The following is a 21,865-nucleotide window of genomic DNA, read 5'->3' on the forward strand; positions in this document are numbered from 1 at the left end:
AATCCTGCAAATCATCTCGTGCGGCAGGTCCCTATCTTTTGCGCCCTATACCATGGCTAAATTATCATTCTACAGACAGGGGTTCGGGACAGGGATTCGAGTCATTGTCCACCGGTCTCCTCCGACGGACGACTATTCTCGGAATTGCGACTATGTAGGGATTTGCACTAAGAAGAGCCTCAGTCCTCAACCGCCCCAAATTCACTCCTCCTCTGGTAGCTTGAACCCGCCCGGCATGCGTCTCCGGAGGGTTCCCTCAGGGTCGTACTTGGCCGCGACGCTCCGCAGGAACGCGACGTTGTCGACGCCGTACGACCGCAGCGGGTCCTGCGCCTTGTCGGCGTAGTTGAGGTACTCGAACGCGACGTCGGTCCCCGTGCGCACGCTCTCCCGCTTGACGGCCTCGCGGTAGCCCGTCATCCGCCGCCGCGCCTCGGCCTCGAGCTCCGGCCCGCCCTCGAACACCAGGAAGGCCTGGTGCAGCACGCAGTTGCGGCCCCGCATGCTCGTCGCGTTCATTCCCAGCACGTTGCCGCCTCCTTGCGCGGCGCCGTGCGCGAAGAGGACCGCTGGCAGTGGCTGGAACGGCGTATACAGGCTAAAGGTGTCGTTGCCCACTTCGGCCTTCCAGGACTCCACGAAGGCGTTGTGCTGTTCGATTATAAATTTAAGGATCGCCGGGTCATTCACCACGGTTTGAGTGAACCAGACGTTACTATAGCGGATTGGTCAGCAATAGATCCGGTCTCATGAAGCCGACGGTACGCAGGGCTTGTGTGGAAATATGGGAAAGGGGAGAGGTATGGTCCTTGTTCCACTAGGAAGGAACATTGAATCTGTAGGGAGGAAGCCATACCGAAACCCTTTCTCGAAGTTCAGCTCGATAGTCATATTCAGATGACTGTCCTTCCGCAGGCTCGATGAAAGTCGCGGCTCGATTGCCGCGTACTCGGCGAAGGCGGGCGCATCGGCCGTCCCGGTGGCGTCGTGCAATGCCGAGATGATGACAGACTCGGAGGCGCCACGGATATACGACCAGAAGGTGAAGGCGGATCCCGCGTCGTAGTCCGCCGCGCCGTCAACGAAGTGCGAGAATGCGCTGATGATCCGGTCCGTCGCGCTGAGCGGGTGCGTAATGAGGCCCCCGTACAAGTCGCCCGCAGCAAAGGCGCGCATGTCGAAGCGTGTGACGATACCGAAGTTGGAGGAGCCGCCTTTGAGGGCCTTCCACAAGTCGGCGTTCTCGTTGGCATTGGCATTGATCAAATCTCTATTCGCGAACAGGGAAATCAGGGCGTCAGCTAACAATACTGCAACACAAAGTACCCGCTTCGGGTTTTGGACTGCTAGAGAACTGACCCATTGGCAAGGACGATTTCGTAATTGACGACATTATCGCAAGCAAAGCCGACACGGCCGCTGTAGAAGTTATTCCCGCCTCCGAGGATGAAGCTGCCTACACCGACCGTCGAGGTGCGCCCGCCTATAGACTCTCGTTCTTAGTATTGTTGGTTCAAGAAACATGCTACATGTCTGAGGGGGTTCCCAGGGAACTATACAATACCTCCCGAGACACATTAATGCAGGATGGATCGAACACCGAAGGCTGCTTACCGGGAACACTCGCTCCGTACGGTTCAAGTATGCTATATACATCTTTCCAAAGCGAGCCACCTTGGATCTTGGCAGTTTGCGTTTCTGCGTCATACTCGGTTCGGTTCATCAGCCCTGAGAAACTTTGTCAGTAACACGATGTTGCGTAATAGTGAACCGTCGGAAGAATGGCAGACCTACCAAGATCGATCGTGACACCATTGTGGACTTTAGGTCAAGGCTACTTGTCAGTTTATCGGTACGTTGATTACCTCAGTCAGGCGGTGCTCGCGATCTTACTATCAGCTGCCGGGCCCCAGGCAGTATGGCCACCGCAGCGGACAGCCCAGTTGGAGGTAGTGTTGGTGACCAGGAGTTTCATTAACTTGGAGACCTCCTGGGCTATCTTGGGTTGGACGATGCATGACGGGCTCAACTGCGCCGATGCCGAGTAGTACTCGGCCTCGCGTACATTGCATTCTGCAGTGTTGGGTCGAAGGACCTGGAAGCCAGCGGCCTCGAGCAGGTTACACTGCTGGTAGATCAGTAGGTGAAGCAAACACGTCCAAGGGGGCGGGGTAAGAAGATACGAACCGTCGAGTCGGTACCCGGGACAGCACCGGTTGCTTCATTGGCTGGCAGTTGAGAGCACGTCATGTTGGTATGCGGTGTGAAGGCTACCACAGCTGCTGCTACATTTAGAACGGCAGATGCCAGGTTCTTAAATGAGGTATGCCTCATCACTGACGAGGGGAGGGGTGTACCGGCAAGCGGAATGACTTCCGGATGTGATAGGTCGTGCCAAGTGCTGATCCGTCTGGTCGGGTAAAGGCTCTGCAGGACTTTGGAACGACGAAAAGGGCCAACCAACCAACTGACTGACTGGTGCAGCAGGTCTTATAAGTTATCTATATCGTGTATGCATAGGACGAGCAGTGTAACGCAACCACCCACTCGCGCTGCAATGCAGAGAAAATAGACTTGGATGATGATATTGGTTTGTTCCTTCGATGGGACGCTGGACTGCAAGCTTTTATTAGCCATTCCTTCGGTAGCCCTCCACCTGGCCGACCCCCTCCTATCGCCATATACATACATGTATCATGCAGCTGAAGAAACCCGTTGCCCCCCCCCCGTCTCCGTCTAAACTGGAGCGCTCCCCAATCGGGTGACTGCCTAGCTGAACGGGTAGCGAGAGGCGGTGGTGTTCACACCCCCACGTTGACATGGGGTGCGGAAGGAGCAAATAATGGGAGTAGAGGGGGGATTGCGGCGTGGTTGGTATCCACCACTGTTCGTTAACGAGAATCTCTCCTGGGCTGCACACTCTCTCACACGCGCGCAAGGAGACACCAAGCTTACAAAACTGAACTCGATCTTCTGGTGGAGTACGTACTCGTTCTTCAGCTCGATGATGATGGCGGCTGATACCAGATCTCCAGCCCGCTTCCCCTTCTCTACGCATCGATTCGTCATGTGGTCGAAGAAGCGTCCATGATATCGAAAGGCAACTCGCCTGTCCGCTATTATCGTTGTGGCTGGGGTAGAATCATGCGATTGCTGACAATATGCGCCGAACCCGTTAGTGCCCGTTGTCTATACTACCGATTATATACCCTGAAGTAAAGATAGGGTCCTTGGCTCTCCCCCTGAGACTGGTTTTGGGTTCGTTCTTTTCTTCTTTTTCTTCCCCGTTGCGTGTAACATCCGAACGCCTCGTCGTCTGGATTTCCATTGGCAGCGGCACTATTGGACGGTGTGCTATTTCAGCCCATGCATGGACAGGGGCTTCCTATGCGGGCCGCGGCCGGGCACCGGATCTCGCTGGTTCATGATTTCAGGGAGGGGGGAGGACAATATCGGCGGGGGACGTTTCCCCAGACCCCAGAAGAACCCTGGAGGAACAAAACTCAGATATGCTAAGTATGTAGGTGGCTCCAAGCTTACCGCCGTTGCGCTTGCTTGGATGCGGGGGTTCAGAGTTGGTATCAATGCCACGGACAGGGAACATGCTTCCAGCTCAGAACGGCACTTTGACCGTGTTATGGATCAGCACTCAGAGGTAGTAGGGTATAGACTCCTCCTCCTCTACAGGCAATCGAGCAAGTGTCGGTAGCCGTGGAAGGGTCTCTACTGGCCGGTGCTTTAGACCATGGCTAGATTATGATTTTCTGTTACACAATGCAATGGAAAAACTCGGAGAATCATGTTTCGACCCCTAGAGCGCTTCCTCGGTATATAGAGTAATCTTCTTTGCCGACATTGAAAAGCCTTTGGCTCTCATGTTTCCTCGGGACATCCGTAGGCTATGCCATTGCTATTCCTGTCATCACCTTAAGGGCATCTTTAAACACGCGCGCGTGAGACGAAGACAATATGGCTTTCCCCGTCATCAACGGCACCGAAGTGCTCCTTCCACCCCCGGAAGGCTGGGTAGTCAACTTCACCCACCCGTACCGAGACGAGAGCACCAAGACAAACGTGTTTCTGGCCTTTGGGACCGAGTTCCCCATCGCCACACTATTTCTAGCACAGAGAATCTACACTTCTCTGTTTGTGATGGGGAAATTCCTCGTCGACGACTGTACGTGATCGGCGGGCTACCTGATCTTCAACGCGTGTATATTATGACCACCTCCATGTCACCAGCTGCTGACATGTTGCTTGCCCTATGTTCAACAATAGACTTGATTGTGGCTGCTTGGGTAAGTGTCGTCGTTCCGCTGGGTTGTACTAACCAGTCTCGTTTATGAACCGGCATCACAGGTGGCTGACTTTTTGCCTTGTATCCATAGGCATTTCTCGTGGCAACCCAAGCAATGATGCTGCATCTATGGTCTCTTGGGCTTGTTGGATTGCATGCCTGGGAACAGTCGCTGGATAAGTCTATTTATATGAGTGGAGTACGACAACCCCCTTTCCAGCGTGTAGACGATATCTAGAACCTGCCTACTAACGGGACGGTAAAAGGTCATCCATGCTTTAACCCTGACTGCCATTCTGTAAGTCTTGTCCGTTCCTTCCCAGTTCCAACCTTTTCCCCATCCATCATAGCCCACGTCGAATCTCGAAACAGCCAAATCGCTGACGGAGCAGGGGAACCGTCCTGGCCAAGCTGGTCCTGTGCATCTTCTACTACCGCCTCTCGCCCGCGCGCCGGTACCGGTACGGCATCCTGTTCACGGGCTTCCTGTGCATTGCGTGCTTCGGCTCCGTCTGGCTGGCCGTCATGTTCGCGTGCCGCCCCGTCGCGGCGGCGTGGGACCTGCGCCTCTACACGGGCGACAACTGCATCTCGCGCCCGCCCTGGTACCTGCTCCAGGCCATCGCGGGCGGCGTCACCGACTTCCTGCTCATGCTGCACCCCATCCCCACCGTCCTGGGCCTGCAGATGTCGGCCAAGCGCAAGGCCGCGCTGCTGGCCTGGTTCGGCATCGGCACCATCACGCTTTGCCGCCGCCGTCATGCGTCTGCATAGCCTGCTGTCCATGATCACTAGTCCTGACACGCCGTGGACCATGGCTGATGCGATGCTGTGGCTGTAAGTATTTTCCACCCCCCGTATACTGTCAACAATACCCTTATACACCCCCTCCCCTCTTTGACGCTACCGCTGACGCGCTTCGCCCAACAGGGTCGTCGAATCGAACCTCATCGTCCTCTGCGGTTGCCTCCCCCCCTCCGCGTCTTCGTCCTCCACGTCACATCCAAGCTCCGTCGCACCGACGAAGCTCAAAGCCAGAGCCGGGGCAAGGGATACCGGGGTGGGGGGCGGCGGTGGCAGCAGCAGTGACAGAGGAAGCCACAAGCTACGCACGTTCGGCGCGGGCTCGACGCGCAAGGAGTTCGACAGCATTGCCGAGATCGGGCTTGGCGACCACTTCCGGCCGGCCAACTACCATCACCGCCAGACAACATCGTCAGCGCCGGGATCGGGGACGGCTGTTGGTGAGATTGGGAATGACACTGCCTGTTCCGCGGGCCACGATGGTGGCGGCGACGGTGCGAGCCATGCTGAGCACGGTAGCGAAGCGAACGCCCTGAGGCATATGCAAGACGAGGGAGATGCCAGGTTGACAAGAGAGGTCACGAGCGCATGGTGAGCATAATCGGCGTGGCATACTGGCCCTTACCAGTTCTGTCCTCACAGAACTACCTGGCGACCAACACTTGAATTGATTATAGACTCCGGACAAGAGAAAACTGGCAACATTAGATGTCATAAAGAAGAGAAACTCTAAGCTATAAGAAGATTCCCATGTTCTATCGGGAGCTATGACACGAAATGCATCAGATAATGCACAGTAAACCAACTGTTCACCCCATCGCTTTCGGCCCCAATGTGGTCTCTCCCCCTTTTCCTAGTCCTTGGGAAACTCCCTCTTGTCGATCACGGGCGCCACATTGATGGCCCCTATCGATACCCCATGTTCAAGCTGATCGAATCTCACACGACGCCCACGCGCTTCTGCACACGAGCACACACATATGCACATACTTTGGATAATCCGCTGCAGTCCCCACCTCCCCTCTCTTGAGTCCAATATTATCTCCCTGTAATAAAGCTTCTTGGCTTCCTTCGGGGTTCTTCTTACTCGTATCAAGGGGAAAGAAACATGAACAACACTCAACCAGCCAGGAGGGTTTGCCGCTACAGAGAAGTGAGGGGATAAACGAAGGTAGTAGTAGGTTTCTCAAGATGCCGATCTGATAAGAATGCGGAGTCGGCAACCCATGCTCGTGGGCCAGCCGGGACGGGACGTCTCGAGGCAACCGAGGAGATGCCCGTAGACGGGCCGGTAGCCTTTCTCCCTCCTCTGCGTTCGAATAAGCGTTCCAATTCCCCGAATCAGATGACCAGTCTGACACATGCCGGTTTGCGTCAGTTGCCGTGTTACGTTCGACATTGCATACTGCCCTATGCAGGCCCTGCAGCTGGCGCCCCCGAGGCTGGCCTATAGGACACCGCCAGCTAACTGTTCCAGGTAGGTGGTAGACACACGGGGGCAGCCATTGGTTATCATGCCCATCTCTGGCTGCCTGTATTTATAGTAAATGCCATGGCACACATGGGGAAAGTTGTCCATTGGTCAAAGTCGGTGCTCCTATCACCATGACAAGAAGACAGCCACGGCAACCCCCTCCTGACAGCGACCTTACCTGGACTGGAATACGACAAGCAAGCAAGGCACAGCTAGACATTGGTATTTTACACAAATTGTCATTAACTTCGTTGTACCATTACACTACACTAATACATGAGGTAAAAGAGTTTCAAAATACTTTTGAGCCAGTATTTTATACTCTCTTGTTCGCTGTAGAAATCCCAAACCCCTCCTATTTTTTTCACTCCATCCATGCAAATGAATAACGAGGTATCAGTTCAGCTTTTCCCTCCCCAGCCCTCTTTGATCAATGTTTGTACAGATCCCCCTCCAAATAATGCTAGCCGCCAGCAAAAATCAATCGTCGCCATGCTGCAATCCCAGAGGTCAATTTGGCCCTAAACCAAATCGAAAACTCGAAACCAACGCACACACATCAAGCATATGACAAAGTCCTTCCATGAGCACCTTTGTGGAAACAACCCCCTGAATTCAACCCCAGCCCGCCTCTTCGGTTCTCGTAAGCAATGCTGTGGTCCATCATTATGTCGTACTCGATGCGTAACCCCCTAGCTGTGTCGCACAGCTCGGCTTTTACTGAATATACCCATGCCATTTCAGGCTCATCCTTCAGACCTAAAGGATTTTAGGCATTGGCAGCCTGGGAAGCACCGCGCGCACCACCACGAGGCATACCACCCCGGCCACGGTTCTGGCCACCGAAGTTGCCACGTCCTCCCTGGCCTCCAGCTCGGCCTCCGTCCATGCCACCACGGCCTCCTCGGTTGGCTGCGTTACCGCGGCCAGTGTTGCTGTAGTTAGCTCCGCCATAGGCACTGGCCTTGGGGCGCCGGGGCTCAACGACGATGCTCTCGCCATTGACCACGTGAGGGTTGGCAGCAGCTGCTGCGTTGTAACCAGCGGGGCTGGCAAACTCAACAAAAGCACAGCTCTGTATGATCCATTAGTGTCCATTATCCCAACAAGCACGTTTCAAGATAGGCATACCTTTTGGCGGTTGATGTCGAAGTAGACCAACTCGCCGTGAGCAGCGAGAGCGGCTCTAAGATCCTCGCTCTCCACCTTCTCGGTCACATACTTCACGTAACCGAGGGTTCCCTCCTTCTCGGCACGGGGGGCTGAGATAGATTGCGGGCGGGCACGCTTGTTGTCGCCGCCAGCCGTCTGCCATTCGGTGGACTCCTTTGCGGCGGCCGGCTCAGACGTCTGGGCGGGTGCCGGAGTGGTTGCCGCGGCCTGAGCAGCGGCGGGTGCTGCGGCCTGGGCGGCAGGGCGAGGCTGGGCAGGAGCGGCAGCGGCAGCAGGCGCCGCAGTCTTGGGGAGCGCGGGCTTGGGTGTGTTGGCGGCAGCAGCAGCAGCAATACGGCCAGCCCAGGTCATAGGCTTAGGAGGCTGGGCAGGCTTGGGGGGGAGCAGCAGCAGGAGGGGGCGCAACTTGACGTGTGGCAACAGGGGTAGGGCTGGGGTCGGTGGGCTTCTCAGGCTCCTGAGTGGTTTCTGCCTCGACCTCCTTTGCAAGAGCCTCAGGGTCAGGCTTCGAGGCCTCGGCCTTCTCGGCGGTCTCTGCAGCGGGTGCAGCATCGGCACTTTGGTCGACAGCAGCATCGCCATTGACGCTGGCATCCTTGCCGGACGCGCTCACCTCCTCAAGCTTCTGGTCGACAGCGGCAGGGTCCAGAGAGCTAGCAGGAGCAGGCTCCTCAGCAGCCGGCTCGGGGGCGACGGGCTCGGCGGTCTCTACGGCAGTCTCGGGAACCGCACTCGCAGACTGCTCGGCAGGGGCCTCCTCGGCAGCCACGGGCTCCTCGGCCTGCTCCTCCTCGACCGCGCCGTCATCGACGTATCGGAGAATGTCGTTCAGGACGAAGTAGCCCGACGGTTGTTGGGCCAGCACGAAGGTCTGGACAAACTTCTTGGGGTCCTCGCCGGTCTTGTTTGAGCTCTCGCCGATAACCTGGATGACGATGTTGTCGAAGGAAGTTTGTGAGTCGACATTAGAGATGCGCACTTTTGTGTCTTCCTTAAAGTCAAGGCTCTTGATGCGCTCCTGGATCTCTTGTCGACCGACCGAAACCGTGGAGACCTCGGCCTCCTTGCCGTAGACGAGTTGCGACCGCTTGCTGTAGAAGAGCTGGGATGGGGTCAGTGGAGGCCACACACAGAAGTTGGGGGCACGCAAGCCAGACGTACATGCAGCTTCTCGGGGCTCTTGCTTAGGGTGGTGTAGTATTGCTCGACGAAATACCAGGCGACCTCATCCTTACCCAGGTTGGAGTTGCTGCCGGTGGACACGTTGGACGTGTCGGGAGTCGAGCCAGCACCTGCAGTCTGGTTAGCCAAGCGCGCACAAGAACAGGCCGAGCCCGTTCGCAAACAGGTAGACTTGCCGTTGGTTGCCATGTTTGCGTCGGTGATGTGTGTGTGGCGGTGTTGGTGGTGAGGAGTGGGGGGGGCGAAGTGTCGGGAGGAGGTACGCAGTTGTTATCTGGGGCCTCGACAAATACACAATCGGGAATTGCAAGCGCCGCGGACAAGTTTTGACGGGGTCGAAGTGGAGGGCGAACTGTGGAAAGTGGTGATTCGTTAGCCCTAGCCTGGCGAGAAGAAAGAACAAGAACAAGAAGGTGAACGAGAGAAGAAGAGAAGGAAGCGGCGACAAAGTGTTGGTGATTTTTTTTTCCGATTTGCAGCAGCTTTGGTACAGTGTGTAAGGTGGCTTACCTTTTTGACTTTTTGGATGGTTAAGTGGAAGCGCAGCAGCAAGCTAGAGTGGGCTCGTCTGACAAACGACCAATTCTACCAGGCTATGATGGAGGACAGATGAGAGATAAAATGAGGTTTGACGGAGTCGCCTGCGGGAGGAACGCGAGCCACGAGGAGGGTGTTCTGTTGGTGTGGTTGTATGTATGGACGCACTGATTTGACTTATTGTTGCTGTAAGTTCTGGGCGGAGGGATAGGCGGGGGAGGTGGAAGAAGATGGTCCTGGTTTTGCGCAAAATTGCGAGGCGAGAGGGAAGAGAGGGAGAGAGGCGAGAATGGACGGGATTGATTGGATGGCTGTTTGTTTGTCCCGTCTCGATTCAGAAGTTTCTGGAGACAGGGCAAGAGGATGGTGGTCGTCAAATTTACCCAAGGTCAGGTCTAGGTCGAGGATGGAGAGGGAAAGATGGGATGGCCTGGCACTGAACGATTTTGATCGCGGGCGGGCTGGTTGGAGACAACGCCCGGAGTTAGTCCAATTAGGAAACGTGCTCGTTCCGGTTCGCCGCTCTCTCTCCCTCTAGGCCTCTCGCTCGCTGTCTAGGTCCCTGACTGTCACTGCTCTTTTTAGGTGCTCCAGCTCCAGCTCTGGCACTCTAGTAGCACTCCTAGCACCCACCCCCCCCAATTGCCGTGGAGGGATGTGCTGCTCTCTACTTGGACTACCATCTTCGACCCAATTGATAGGACGCGGACGTCATGATGGATGGGCCTGTGGACACTCATCCATTGGATGAATAAAGTACGGGCTATCTAAACTCAACCTACACTTCTCTATTACGTACATGTAATTTTGTATGTTAATTTTGGTAGAAGAGCAACAGGATATTTTGCGATCTAATGCCCCCCAGAAATCCCAGTATACTAAATCAACACATGGAGCGAGCAGTGAAAAGACCTGCACCTGGTGTTCTCCAGGGATGGCAACCCCCCATCTCCCTGGATGTAATTCATATTGCCGGTCTCGGATCTACACCGGTTCCCATCCGCATCCATTGTGCATTTAACACCGAGACATCGGTACAGATGTTGGCGTCATATATATCTGCCATTGATGCAAGCTGCTTGGGGCAACGTGAACAACTGCACTTCATGCCATGTTAGCTAGGCCAATCCCTTCAATCTTCCCGTCAATCAAATGAATGCTGTCTTGAGATATCTGCCACTCTTCGAAGCTTCCATCAGGGTCGTCCTATCTCACCATTTGCCTTCTCTTGTCAATACATGGGTTTCCAGGGTGCTCGAAGCTCATGCATGAGCATTTGCATACTTACTATCAAGAGCACTTACTAAGTTAGCCTCGATAACCTTTCCCAAGGCAACTATGGACTTCTGCGTCTCCTTCGTATCGCGGCCCGGTCATGATTAATCCAGAGCTTGACTGGTTCCACCCACCCTATCTTCTCCAACTTCATTAGGATACGCCGCGAAACCGAAACCTTCTGGGAGCCCATGTGGCGCTGCATGTCAAACTCCAATGCCTTGGCCGTGGAATCTTGTACATCCCGTGTTTGGCATCCATAAAGAGCTTGCCCTACGGCTCCTCCTCGAGGAGACGAGGCATAGGAATCCCGGACCACTTCTTGTAGGCGAGGCTCGACAGCGCGGTCCAGCGCCGACCATCCGACGCGGCGGATCGTTTTTTTTACGGCTCTCAGCACATCCTGCTTGCATATCTTTGCGTCCCTTCACTAGACAGCAGATCTACCTGGCGGGTCGTGTAGAGGGTATCTGGAAAGGGCGGAGAAAGTAGTTGGAGGCACGTTGCTGCCGAACATAGGCTTCGGCAACATTGGTTTGGATCCTGGTTTATCGTCATGATGTGTCCATCATCATCTCACTTTCGACCTCGCGCGTCTCCTTCGCGATCTCGGTTTGCACGCCAGCATCGTCCAGCATGCCGCCCGCTTCTTCCAGGTCCTTGACCAGTTTCTCGAGCAGACCAGTCAAACTCGAAAGCTCGGCGCGCTGCTGCTGGATGTCTGCCCAGAGCCGCGCGTTGTGTGACTGCGTTGTCTGCAGCCGCGCATTGAGCTGCGACTGGGACGCCACGAGGTGTGGCTGTAGATGCGCAGCCAGGATATCTGACGCAGGCAGGAGATGGGGCCTGTTCTTGGGATTAGTATAGCATCCAGTAGCAATAGAAGCTAGATGAACGTACGGTGTAGGGATATTGTTCTGGTCAGGAAGTCCAGCCTCGTCGCGACGCAACTCAGCTTCGCTCACCAGCCCTTCAAGCTCATTAAGCTTGTTGACAACATTTCGACTCGTCAAGATGGAGTCAAACTCTTTCTGTTTTCTCAAACGTTGCCATTAGCCTGGCCCTTATGCTGAGTGTCGCATAGTATTCGGGAGACTGAGCACGATGGGAGAGCATACCTTGCAAAGCATCGTTAGACGATCCACCATTTGTCGCTGTGCTGCCTTGAGCGTTGCGGGCGCACGATCCGCAATCGTCGGGTAGCAACTGGCGAAGTTGTCCCACGTCACCTTCCCCAGCGTATGTTTTAGCGAGTCGTCGAGGACCTTTTGGAAGCGGGCGGCACGGGGCCCCGGGGCTTGGGGTGTGTGTCGGGTCGGTAAGGGTGGGGAGGCCGGTGCCGCGGCAGGCCGCTGTGCCTGTGTGGAGGAGCCAGCAGATGCCGGTTCTGTCTGTTGTGTTGCGCCCGTGGAGTTCGATGTTGGCTCTGGTTGCGCTGGCGATTGCTGGGATGTTGCGGTGGACTGTGGTGCTGCCGTCGCGGCTTGTTCTTGTTGCTGATCGGACTCCATGTCGAGTGCTGGTTGCGCGGCGCGCAAAGCAGTCAAGCAGTTGTGTGCCGATAGTCTTTGCGAGTCCAACAGCGCAGGGCCACAACTGTCCCTTCAGTGAGTCAGATTGGTGTTCTTTTTGAAATGGTTGTTGAACGATGGACGCGTTGAGTTGTTCGCTTGTTCGCGTTCCTGCGCTTATCGATAAATCTTAGGTATACTTTCTCCTCCGCCTCCCCAGAGAGCTGGGCCCCACTGGGCTGCCGACGATTACTACTGTGCAGACCGACCCTTGAACCGGGAACGATCTGGGCTAGTTTATAGACCTACATGCATCAACGATGCCTTACATACATACCTCTTAGCCTGCGTACCTGCATGGCCGACTGGACCTACTTATCTCAGCGTCTTTGGTTCCAAGGTTCCCTGTGCCAGTTTCTGGCTCCTGTGCGCGGCCCGGCCTGGTTCAGACAGTAAATATTCTGGCATCGAGAAACTCGACATTGTTACAGTCCCTGACATATTTGGCACGTGGGACGCAACGGAACCGATTCATGAAGAGCAGAACATTCGTATTGGCAGTTTGATCATATCTAATACAGTACAATAAATCCAGCCTGGCCTCCAAATCAACAATTCCCGCCTCGGAGCCGTCGTATCTACATAATTCCCATAAACCCTCTTTTTATTGCGTGCGTCATTAAGGTAAACAAATCCAACAGATGATGAGAAAGGTGCTAGGTTGCTCATCTACAACCGGAAAATGCTGCATCAATGCAATCCAACGCCCATATCAAACGCCTAGCAATGATGCCATCCTTCTGATCTGTTGTATCGAATTCAAAAAAATTAACGACAGCCTAGGCTATTAGTCGAACTCAACGGTACCCGACGGCCGCCCGGTCCTCCTCTCCATCCTTCTCTGCCTACGCCTATCCGCTGCCGATGTGGTGTTGGAAGCCCCGGTTCCGCCGGGTCCGCCGGGCGAGGGGCTCATTGCGCTCCACGTGCCATGACTGCCGATACTAGAGACAGTGTTGTTATTATGGAGGGGCGTCATGGGAGGAGGGCCTGTGGGAGGAGCTGGTGGAGGGTGGTCCGGCCCAGAGTAGTAGGCCGAGTCCTTCGCTCGCTTGCCGCCTGCGAAGGCAGGAGTTGGAGCCGACAAGGGATCATCCCCGTGTCTCCCGGAATGCAGGTCTGTGACTGTCCGGTTCGCACTTGAGTCCCTGCGGTAGCGTCGTCGACTGCTACCTTCACCACCTGATGCGCTGCTGATCGAATTAGATCTGCGGTTCCGCTGCTCCCGTGCTGCCTCCTCCTCGGTCAACCGACGCAATGTGACGTTGCGGTCATGGTCGTCGTGGTACTTGACCTTGACACTGACGGGCTGACTGCCAGCGCGTGTTCGGCTGTGATCGCGACGTCGTCGGTCGTCCACCTCGGATGCCAAAAGACTTGCCGATGCGGCGGCGGCCGCAGCTGCAGCGCTTCCGTCCCTTCGGCGGCGGGAGTCACGCCTCTGGGGTCTTCCACTCGCTGACACGTACCCGTCATTGACAGACTCATCCCGATGAAGAACACCGTGAGGATCAGGTGGGAGAGGCGGCATATCTACCGGCATGGGGGGTGGACCTCTCGAATGGGATCGGGAACGGGACTTGTAGTGTGGTGCGACAGGAGCTGCGGCTGCGCCACCTACTGGGCCCAGAGGTGGCATCGGCGGGCCTCCGTGTCCAATTACAGTCGGGCGCGACTCAACAGCTGACGAGAAATCGGAGTCGCCAGACATGGTAGTGTTCGTGCCAGCGGGTGCAGTATACCGGCGCGGGGGGTTTCTGCCAGGCGAGTCGTAGCCATCCCCAGTATACTTGGAGCCATGGCGACCGTCTCTCCGTTCTTCTTCATAACGAAGGCGGTCTGCATCTGCTTTGGCCTCCCTCCTATCCTTCAGTTTCTTTGTGAACCAGCCCAGGCCAAGTCCCGCCAGCAGGCCCTTTCCAGCACTGTCGCCAGTATCGCGCTCCTCTCGTGCTCGTCGCGACGGACTAACGTAAGATGAATAGTCGGAATCCAGGGTGCTGTCCAGTCTCGAGTCGCCAGGGCGTGCGTGCGACGGTCGTGGTGTAATTGGTCTGTCAGGGCGGTCGGCGGCACTCATGGCAGCAGCCATAGCTGTCGGGTTACCAGGGCCGGGGAGAATAGGCTTACCGCCCCGATGGCTTCGGGTGAGGTTGGTCATCTCGTCACTGAATTCGCTTTCGGTGTACTCGGATCTGGCCGGCCGCCTGTTTCTTCTGGGTGTATCTGTCGCCACTGACTGATATTCTTCGTCTCCATGCTTGCGACTGTCTTTGCGATCCAAGAACCGCTTGGCCAGTGCGCCAGCACCCACAACACCAGCAGCGCCGATCAGCTTGTCCATGAACCCGCCGCCGCGCGGTGCCTCGCGCTTTTCTGTGAATTTTTCATCGACATAGCTCGACCCTCGTCTTGATGGGATGACCTCAGGGCCTCGGCTTCGGCTTCTCGAACGAGATCTGCTCAGGCTCCGTTCTCGCTCTTTCTTGTCCTTTCGTCCCTTCAGGAGAGCAAAGATGCCAGCGCCAGCTGCCAAGGGGCCCAGCCATCCATGTTCTTTCTTTTCGGTAACGTCCGAGGCAGTATACCTGCTCCTGCTCCTGCCGGTGCCAACTTCCGATCTCCCACCATAGACGGTCCTTTCGTCCCAATCCCCCTCGTGGCGGTAGCTCAAGACAAAGTACGTGAGCAACAGAATGGCCATCCAGATCGAGTACAAGATGAAGGTAACCTTGGGCGAGCCATATAGCGTGAGGCCAAGCGGAATTTGGATCATGCCGAGGATGGTGACGATGCGTCCAATCCAGCGATGGAGCATGAGCCGTAGCGAGTGCTTTCGAATGCTCCTGACAAGACGGCCGCCGACAGCTTGGACCAAGATCATGGTGTAGATGGCGACGCCGATGCCATGATGCGGATTGGTCAAGCTGCGGTTCGGCCCAACGGCAAACCAACCAGTGACAAAAACAACGGTGGCCAGGAGAATGGCGAATATCTGCAGATAGGCGTGATATCGGATATTGGCACCAGGCGCCCCTCTGTGAAAACGGGCCATCATGACGCCAATGGGCACGATGAAGAGGAAAACGATGGCAGCGATCACCCCATGCGCCAGGATCAGGCTGTGATACTGTTTCACTGTGGAAAAGCGATTGCCCATGCCTAGTATAGCGGTGTTAAGTGAGCCAATATGCTTATATGCGTGGCCGGGTGGAGCAAGTTCTTACCATTGTATTGCATCATGTCGAACGGCATGCCCTGCAGGTTGGGGAGTAGGAAGTCATTCTTGGTGAAGTCCCAGGTCCCGTCGCCGACAGACATCTTGTCCGAGGAGTAAGCAACCGCTCCCGGCGCCGACAGCGCATCGGTCGGCGCCATAGCGGCGGCGGCGATGAGATGGTAGGCGTCAACGTGGGTATGGTGCTAAGTGAGCCTGCTCTCCGGAGAATGCGGAATGCTGACTCGAAATTATTATGCCTTATGCCTGGAGAATTGGGAATGCGTGGTTAGGTGCGTGTCCAGGTAGGCAGGTAGTAGGTTATGCAGTGGATTCGCTTCTCAGGCACGCAACGCACTCAATCGCTCAACAACCCGTCCAAGTCGGTGTTGAGAGAGCCTGTCTGTCGGTGTCGGTATCGGGGTGTGGGGTAGGCAACAACAATTGATTAATGGCACATACCTGCAGACAGCTGCTCGGGCTGTTGTTACAAGGCTTGCTCGTTGTTGACGTACCTATCTCTTGGTCGAGAGACGGCCGGCTTTGAGGAAATGCTTCGGTGTCTCAGCAGAAAACCAGACACAAGATGCAAAAGAAAAGATGTCGCATCCAACCAACCTCCCGCCCCAGATTCGCGCTCCTCTCTCTGCGGCCTAAACTACGATGGCGGTGGTACCCATTGATGGGCGTGACAGGGGTGCGTCTTGTGTTTCCGGGTGGTTGACACGGAGACGCGTGCCGGCCTCTTCGCTAACCTGCTGCTTTGCTAGCTACTGCTTGCTACTGCTTGCTACTGCTCACCCGGACAACTCAGCCCACCACACCGCCTGCTATTTCCAGCTGGGGAGTGCCAAGCAGTCTGTTCAACGAGCACCACAGAAACAGGTATGTCGAGCGCAGCCAACGGAAAACCCTGCTTCAGCACGCAGGCATCCTGGGCATCCTGGCTTGCCTGTCATCCCGCCTCTCAGCAAGCAGTCCGCAGTCCGATGCGCGGGGCCCTCTGAGCTGTCCATGCACGTGGATTTGAATGCTAACAGAAGATCCAGCACTAAGACTGATAAGGCCCAGCAGTGGCCCAGCGCCGTACCTAGCCGTACCTACATACCTACAATTTGGCTCATTTGGTTCTGGCCAGCTGGGCAAATGACGCCAAAGTGGCCGCCGGTTTTAGGGGCCCCCCCATCTATCTCGACAACTGGAACTCCTAAGTCCCTCAATCGCTCCCAGCTGTAGCAATCATGACCTGCGCTTGACGGGACCAGAATCCCACATTTGAAATCCGACGCCGCTCGACCACCAAATAGGAGTAGCATGATTCAATAACAACCTCCCCCCCTTTCGACCCTCCCTCCAAAAGTCGAAAACACCAGACAATCATCATGCCACCGCCGCCGCCAGCCAACATGCGCCTGCCCTTTCTCTATCCGCACCTCTTCCGCTCCCCCGTCCGGCGGCTCAGCAGCGAGTCGCCCGCCGTGACAACTCGCACCGCACGGCGGCAGACCGCTCGCAAGGGCCACCGTAGGGGCGGCAGCCTCGTATCGCCCTCCTTTTCCACCTCGGGTCGGGTACGGCAGGCCACTTTTGAGAGACATGGCAAGGCCGTCGGGCCCCTACCCGTGCCTCCCGCTACCGGCGCCGCCAAATTGCCGCACCCGGGCGGTGGGCCCAAGGGGTCGACGACAAGCGAGGGCGAAGTGAACAGGAAAGACGCTCGCACTAACGACGTCCAGGCCCAGGCGAAGAAGCCACAGCAGCAAAAGCAGAAACCTAAGGCGCAGGGCACCGTCGCAGTAGCCGCGGCCAGGGCCAACGAAAAGAGTCAAGGAGAAACGTCACCGGAGAAGGAGGCGAACCCAGCCGAAACTGCGCCCGCGGCAGACAGTAACGGCAATGTTAGGAAAATCCATGCAGGAGGGGCAACGACGCCCACGCAAGCGGCTGCGGAAGAGACGATGCAGTCGGCTGGGCCGATGGATGCCGTGCTGCACATGCCACCCCCGGGCGAGATGCATCATCCCCATATCTCGACACCGCCGTATCTGCACCACTTCGACAGCTACACCTTGGTCAAGCAGCTGCAGGCCGAAGGGTATACCCAGGACCAGGCGATCACGCTGATGAAGGTTGTGCGCGCGCTTCTGGCCAAGCACCTTGAGACCGCGCAGGAAGGGCTGGTCTCCAAGAGCGACGTCGACAACGAGACGTACTTGTTCCGCGCCGCCTGTTCCGAGCTCAGCACCGAAGTCATCAACAACCGCAAGGCCGCCGACGAGAAGTCGCGCCAGCAGCGGACCGTTCTGCAGCACGAGGTGGACATCCTCGGCCAAAAGCTCAACCAGGACCTGATGACTCTCCGCGACGACGTGAGGGGTCACTTCAATGACCGGAAGATGGCCGTCCGTGAGGAACAGAAGCGAATGGACAATGCCGTAAGTTCAACCAACGAGCGGTTTCGCCTCTCATAACGAATGGTCTTGAATTGAAAGCTAACATAACTGCCAGATTCAACAAGTGAACTTTGGGATCAGCGTCACGCTGACCAGCGATGCCAAATCCGAGATCGAGGGCGTGCGATGGATCCTGATCCGCAGGGCCGTCTTGGGCATCGCATTTATGGTGTTCCTTACCCTGTTCACTTTACGGTATGCCACCTACCTGGGGCAGCAGAAGCACAAGGAAATGGAGAAAAAGAAGAAGGAGGAAGAGGATGCCAAGAGGAATGCAGGCCGCGTCGATAACGCTGATGGGCCCAATGCAGCCGAGATTTTGGCAGCCAACTGATGAAGGGACAATTGAATTCACGGAAATGGCATGATACCCACATAGACAGGAGAACATACATAGACACAGGGACATACTCTAGACTTTCGTTTGTCATTTGTACGCTGAAGAGGCCACAGCGGGTTAGACACAAGCCTCTGGCGCTTATCCAATAGACATCTCAATCCTTCTAAGCGAGCATTCTCGTAAGGTAGAAATCAAACCTGAACGCCTTCGCCAAACGATGCAGACAAACCCAAGTCCCAGCACTGAACAAATAAACACGCGTACCTACCAGCGCCCTTTTCATATGATATGGGCTGCGTAGGCTACGGACATGGCGTAGCTAGCTAATAACTCCCTTCCTTGTCCCGATCGGCCGCATTGTCCCTGTCGACGGCCTTCCGCAGGCGCTCCTCCTGCCTCTTCCAGTGGCCGCCTTCCTCGTAGTCCTTGCTGATCTTGAGGGCGCTGCGCAGCCTCTCGCTCTCCTTGATCTTGGCGTCGGCGAGCTCGTGGACCTGGTGCATCTTGAGGCCCTTCCGGGGCTCGGTGCCTCCCCTGGTTCTTTTCCTGCTTGGCGAGGAGGTCTTTGCGCATGGCGTCGCACTGCTTGTCGATCTCGTCTTCGTCCACGCTGAAGGGTTGGTAGCATCAGCATCAGCATCAGCATCAGCATCGGCATCGGCATCGGAATACTGTTGTTGTTGTTGTTGGAGGTGGGTATGTGGGGTGGCAAACTCACCCTTCATCCTCCAGCTTGTCCCGCAGCTCAAAGACTTTGACCTCGACGGCGCGTTTGCGCTCGTGCTCGAGGATGCCCTTGTCGGGCTGGCGCTGGCGGTGCCGCTCGAGGTCGCGCGCGGCGTACGGGGCGCCTCGGTCCCTGTCGCGCGGCTTGAGGTGTGCTAGGTTGCGCTGCACGTATCCCGAGGTGCCGCTGCCACGCGGGGTGGAAAGGCCTACGTTGTCGGACATTTTCGGCCTCTGCGGGAAAATGTTGAAAAGAATAAATAGTAAGATGTCACCGTGGCTTCGCTCCTTGGAGGCCTGGGGATGGTCGATTAGGCCTGGGCTGGGAACGGTAGATGGGTAGCGGTCTGAATTGGCAGTAACAGACCAGACGGGACGGACATGCAGAGCAAAAGTAAAGCATAGTGGGGTTGCAGTGATGTGGTAGCGCTCCTGTTCAGGCGGGTTTCTTTTTTTGGTTCAGGTTCAGAAGCAATTGCCCCGCGATGACTCGCATTTGCAGGGTCTCGTCTCTAAGCGAAATCGATGTTGTGAGTCAACGTTCACGTTAGGAAGCTTTCCTTGCATTTATAAATCGGAGATGTCATTCTTGCTTGCTCATACTTGATATTTGGTCAAGAAAAGAGTCAAGAATATTCCTAGCCAACACATCACCCCCGTTCTCTTGCGAAGATGCCGGACGCCACTGGCACCACCACCACCTCCGGCGCAAACCGTAACCCGGACGCCGCAGCCCTCCTCGAATTCCCTCCCATAACGCGGGACCACATCCTCCACTGCTCCTACGACTACTGGTTCCCCAAGTACCGCACCTCGTGCATCAAGTCGCGCATCATACCGCTCACACCCGACTTCATCGAGTACATCACGGAAGACGGCATCGTGCTGGGCGACGAGGATGACGAAGGGCAGGATGAGGACGATGACGACGTAGAATGGGAGTCGGGGCCTACCAACCTGTCGACGGCGCAAACGAGGTCGAGATACGAGCAGGCGCCCGACGAGTCGGACTCGGAGAGCGACGACGACGAACCAGAGCGCCTCCCGCCGAACAAGCGCTTCCCGGCCCTCCACCAGACCATCAAAGACACAATTGCCGAGCTCGACGGCGCCGTAGCCCCGAAGCTGAATTGGACCGCACCCAAGGACGCGGCCTGGATCTCGACACACCAAAACACCATCAAGTGCACGACGCCCAACGACGTCTACCTGCTGCTCAAGAGCTCCAACTTCATCACTTACGACCTGGAGCACGCCTTTGACGACTGCACTCCCGTTGCGGGATCGAACGGCAGCACAACAACAACAACAACAACCGAAGCCCCCGGGTCGTCGTCTCCGTCGCCGCCCCAGCAGCAGTTCAAGCCCGTCCTCGTCCTGCGCTCCTTCTTCAACCCCCACACGGCCCTCGAGTTCCGCTGCTTCGTCAAGCACCGCTACCTCGTCGGCATCACGCAGCGCGACCTCAACTTCTACGAGTTCCTGCAGGGCCTCCGGCCCGCCCTCGTGGCCAAGATCAGCCAGTTCTTCAACCACAAGCTGCGCTACACCTTCCCCGACGGCAGCTTCGTCTTCGACGCCTACATCCCCGAGGGCGAGGGCGAGGGCGAGCCCCTCGGCCGCGTCCGCCTCATCGACATCAACGCCTGGGCCCCGCACACTGACTCCCTCCTCTTCGGCTGGCACGAGCTGAACGAGTGGCCGGTCCCGTCGGGCCCCATGCTGGGCACCGCCTCGGCGGCCGAGGAAGAGCACTCGGAAACGGCCCGGGACGGTGTGGGTCCGGACGAGAGCGACACCACAGACGAGGATGATGAAGACGAGGAGGACGACGTGGTTCCCGAGCTCCGGCTCATAGATAAGGAAGATCCGGCGGCCTACAACTTCAGCTCGCCGGCTTACTCGGCCCACAAGTTGCCGAAGGATGTTGTGGATGCAAGTCTGGCCGGCGAGGGCGGCATGCGCGAGTTTGCGCAGAAGTGGAAAGAGATGACCGAGTACAGGGGGGATATCGCGTCCGGGGAAGAAAAATTACCATGATCTTCCTCCTGTGGATGATAGAAGACGACTAGAAGTACATAACAAAGACTTCAATCAATAGAGTAAAATTACACCAAGCTAGCATACGTGCTGGACTCAGCAGATGAGGCCCTTAGACATAGGGCCCTACCTGGACATATTACCCGGCACGTGATGCTGAATACTGCGAAGCCTTATCTGGTTGAATGACCTTGCGAGTCTGCGTATATATTATATAATAGCCTATTTTATTATTGTCGATACACCATTACTCCACTTCACATAACAGACGCCAAACGCCAGATGTTTCAGATCAATGTCATTGTTCTTAACTTATAGACACATCCATCTAACAGACCGACCACCACAGCCAGCCGCTGCCGTCGAGCAAGGAAACAGAGCCAGTCCTCTGGTGAAGCTGACAGCGGAAGAGGAAAAGAGCCCACGTCCGAATATCAGCGCGACCAACTGTTGCGTTCCTTCCAAGACGACAGCCCCCTATAGGTCCTTCGCACACAGCAGATAAGATCTGCCCATGGTATACTTTCAACGTCTCAATGTTTCTCTCACGTCCTGAACCCCCTCTCAACCGCCAGGCGACTCCTCGCCTCCATCAGCTGCCATCCGCTCTCTCCTGCAATAACAACAGACCGCCTCCGCCAATAAATGTCGGCCCATCGTTCAGCGTGAGCTACCAGATACTACAAGAAGAAAAAGGAAAAGAGATGAAATAAGGAACCGGTTGACTCCACACAAATTCATAATTAAACAAGAATATGTAACCCCGCCATGCCTGT

General features: G+C 56.2%; 8 protein-coding genes across 8 annotated transcripts; 3 read left to right on the top strand and 5 right to left on the bottom strand.

Annotated features, from left to right (window-relative positions):
• Positions 1-201: 201 nt before the first annotated feature.
• PG986_001269 (uncharacterized protein) lies at positions 202-2,250 on the bottom strand (the record flags this gene model as incomplete). The annotated part of the gene is made up of 7 exons (XM_066837491.1): positions 202-715; positions 857-1,270; positions 1,360-1,483; positions 1,615-1,728; positions 1,795-1,821; positions 1,894-2,125; positions 2,188-2,250. 7 exons carry the CDS (start codon positions 2,248-2,250, stop codon positions 202-204), a joined length of 1,488 nt encoding a protein of 495 aa, XP_066706384.1.
• A 1,719-nt stretch (positions 2,251-3,969) lies between these two features.
• PG986_001270 (uncharacterized protein) lies at positions 3,970-5,696 on the top strand (the record flags this gene model as incomplete). The annotated part of the gene is made up of 6 exons (XM_066837492.1): positions 3,970-4,177; positions 4,279-4,298; positions 4,564-4,595; positions 4,690-5,061; positions 5,093-5,134; positions 5,228-5,696. The coding sequence occupies 6 exons, from the start codon at positions 3,970-3,972 to the stop codon at positions 5,694-5,696; spliced, it is 1,143 nt and encodes a 380-aa protein (XP_066706385.1).
• Positions 5,697-7,344: 1,648 nt separating this feature from the next.
• Positions 7,345-9,119, bottom strand: PG986_001271 (uncharacterized protein; the record flags this gene model as incomplete). Its single annotated transcript, XM_066837493.1, has 4 exons — positions 7,345-7,650; positions 7,707-8,120; positions 8,170-8,850; positions 8,910-9,119. 4 exons carry the CDS (start codon positions 9,117-9,119, stop codon positions 7,345-7,347), a joined length of 1,611 nt encoding a protein of 536 aa, XP_066706386.1.
• Positions 9,120-11,296: 2,177 nt separating this feature from the next.
• On the bottom strand, positions 11,297-12,253 carry PG986_001272 (uncharacterized protein; the record flags this gene model as incomplete). The annotated part of the gene is made up of 3 exons (XM_066837494.1): positions 11,297-11,588; positions 11,643-11,773; positions 11,861-12,253. The coding sequence occupies 3 exons, from the start codon at positions 12,251-12,253 to the stop codon at positions 11,297-11,299; spliced, it is 816 nt and encodes a 271-aa protein (XP_066706387.1).
• An 847-nt stretch (positions 12,254-13,100) lies between these two features.
• Positions 13,101-15,691, bottom strand: PG986_001273 (uncharacterized protein; the record flags this gene model as incomplete). The annotated part of the gene is made up of 2 exons (XM_066837495.1): positions 13,101-15,475; positions 15,541-15,691. The coding sequence occupies 2 exons, from the start codon at positions 15,689-15,691 to the stop codon at positions 13,101-13,103; spliced, it is 2,526 nt and encodes an 841-aa protein (XP_066706388.1).
• A 1,245-nt stretch (positions 15,692-16,936) lies between these two features.
• On the top strand, positions 16,937-18,317 carry PG986_001274 (uncharacterized protein; the record flags this gene model as incomplete). Its single annotated transcript, XM_066837496.1, has 2 exons — positions 16,937-17,965; positions 18,039-18,317. The coding sequence occupies 2 exons, from the start codon at positions 16,937-16,939 to the stop codon at positions 18,315-18,317; spliced, it is 1,308 nt and encodes a 435-aa protein (XP_066706389.1).
• Positions 18,318-18,646: 329 nt separating this feature from the next.
• PG986_001275 (RNA-splicing factor) lies at positions 18,647-19,274 on the bottom strand (the record flags this gene model as incomplete). The annotated part of the gene is made up of 3 exons (XM_066837497.1): positions 18,647-18,857; positions 18,907-18,933; positions 19,042-19,274. The coding sequence occupies 3 exons, from the start codon at positions 19,272-19,274 to the stop codon at positions 18,647-18,649; spliced, it is 471 nt and encodes a 156-aa protein (XP_066706390.1).
• Positions 19,275-19,721: 447 nt separating this feature from the next.
• Positions 19,722-21,089, top strand: PG986_001276 (uncharacterized protein; the record flags this gene model as incomplete). Its single annotated transcript, XM_066837498.1, has 1 exon — positions 19,722-21,089. The coding sequence occupies one exon, from the start codon at positions 19,722-19,724 to the stop codon at positions 21,087-21,089; it is 1,368 nt and encodes a 455-aa protein (XP_066706391.1).
• Between the last annotated feature and the right edge of the window lie 776 nt (positions 21,090-21,865).

The sequence above is a fragment of the Apiospora aurea genome, assembly GCF_038362705.1.
Source record: "Apiospora aurea strain CBS 24483 chromosome Unknown utg000001l_segment0_segment0, whole genome shotgun sequence".
NCBI classification, from domain to species: domain Eukaryota; kingdom Fungi; phylum Ascomycota; class Sordariomycetes; order Amphisphaeriales; family Apiosporaceae; genus Apiospora; species Apiospora aurea.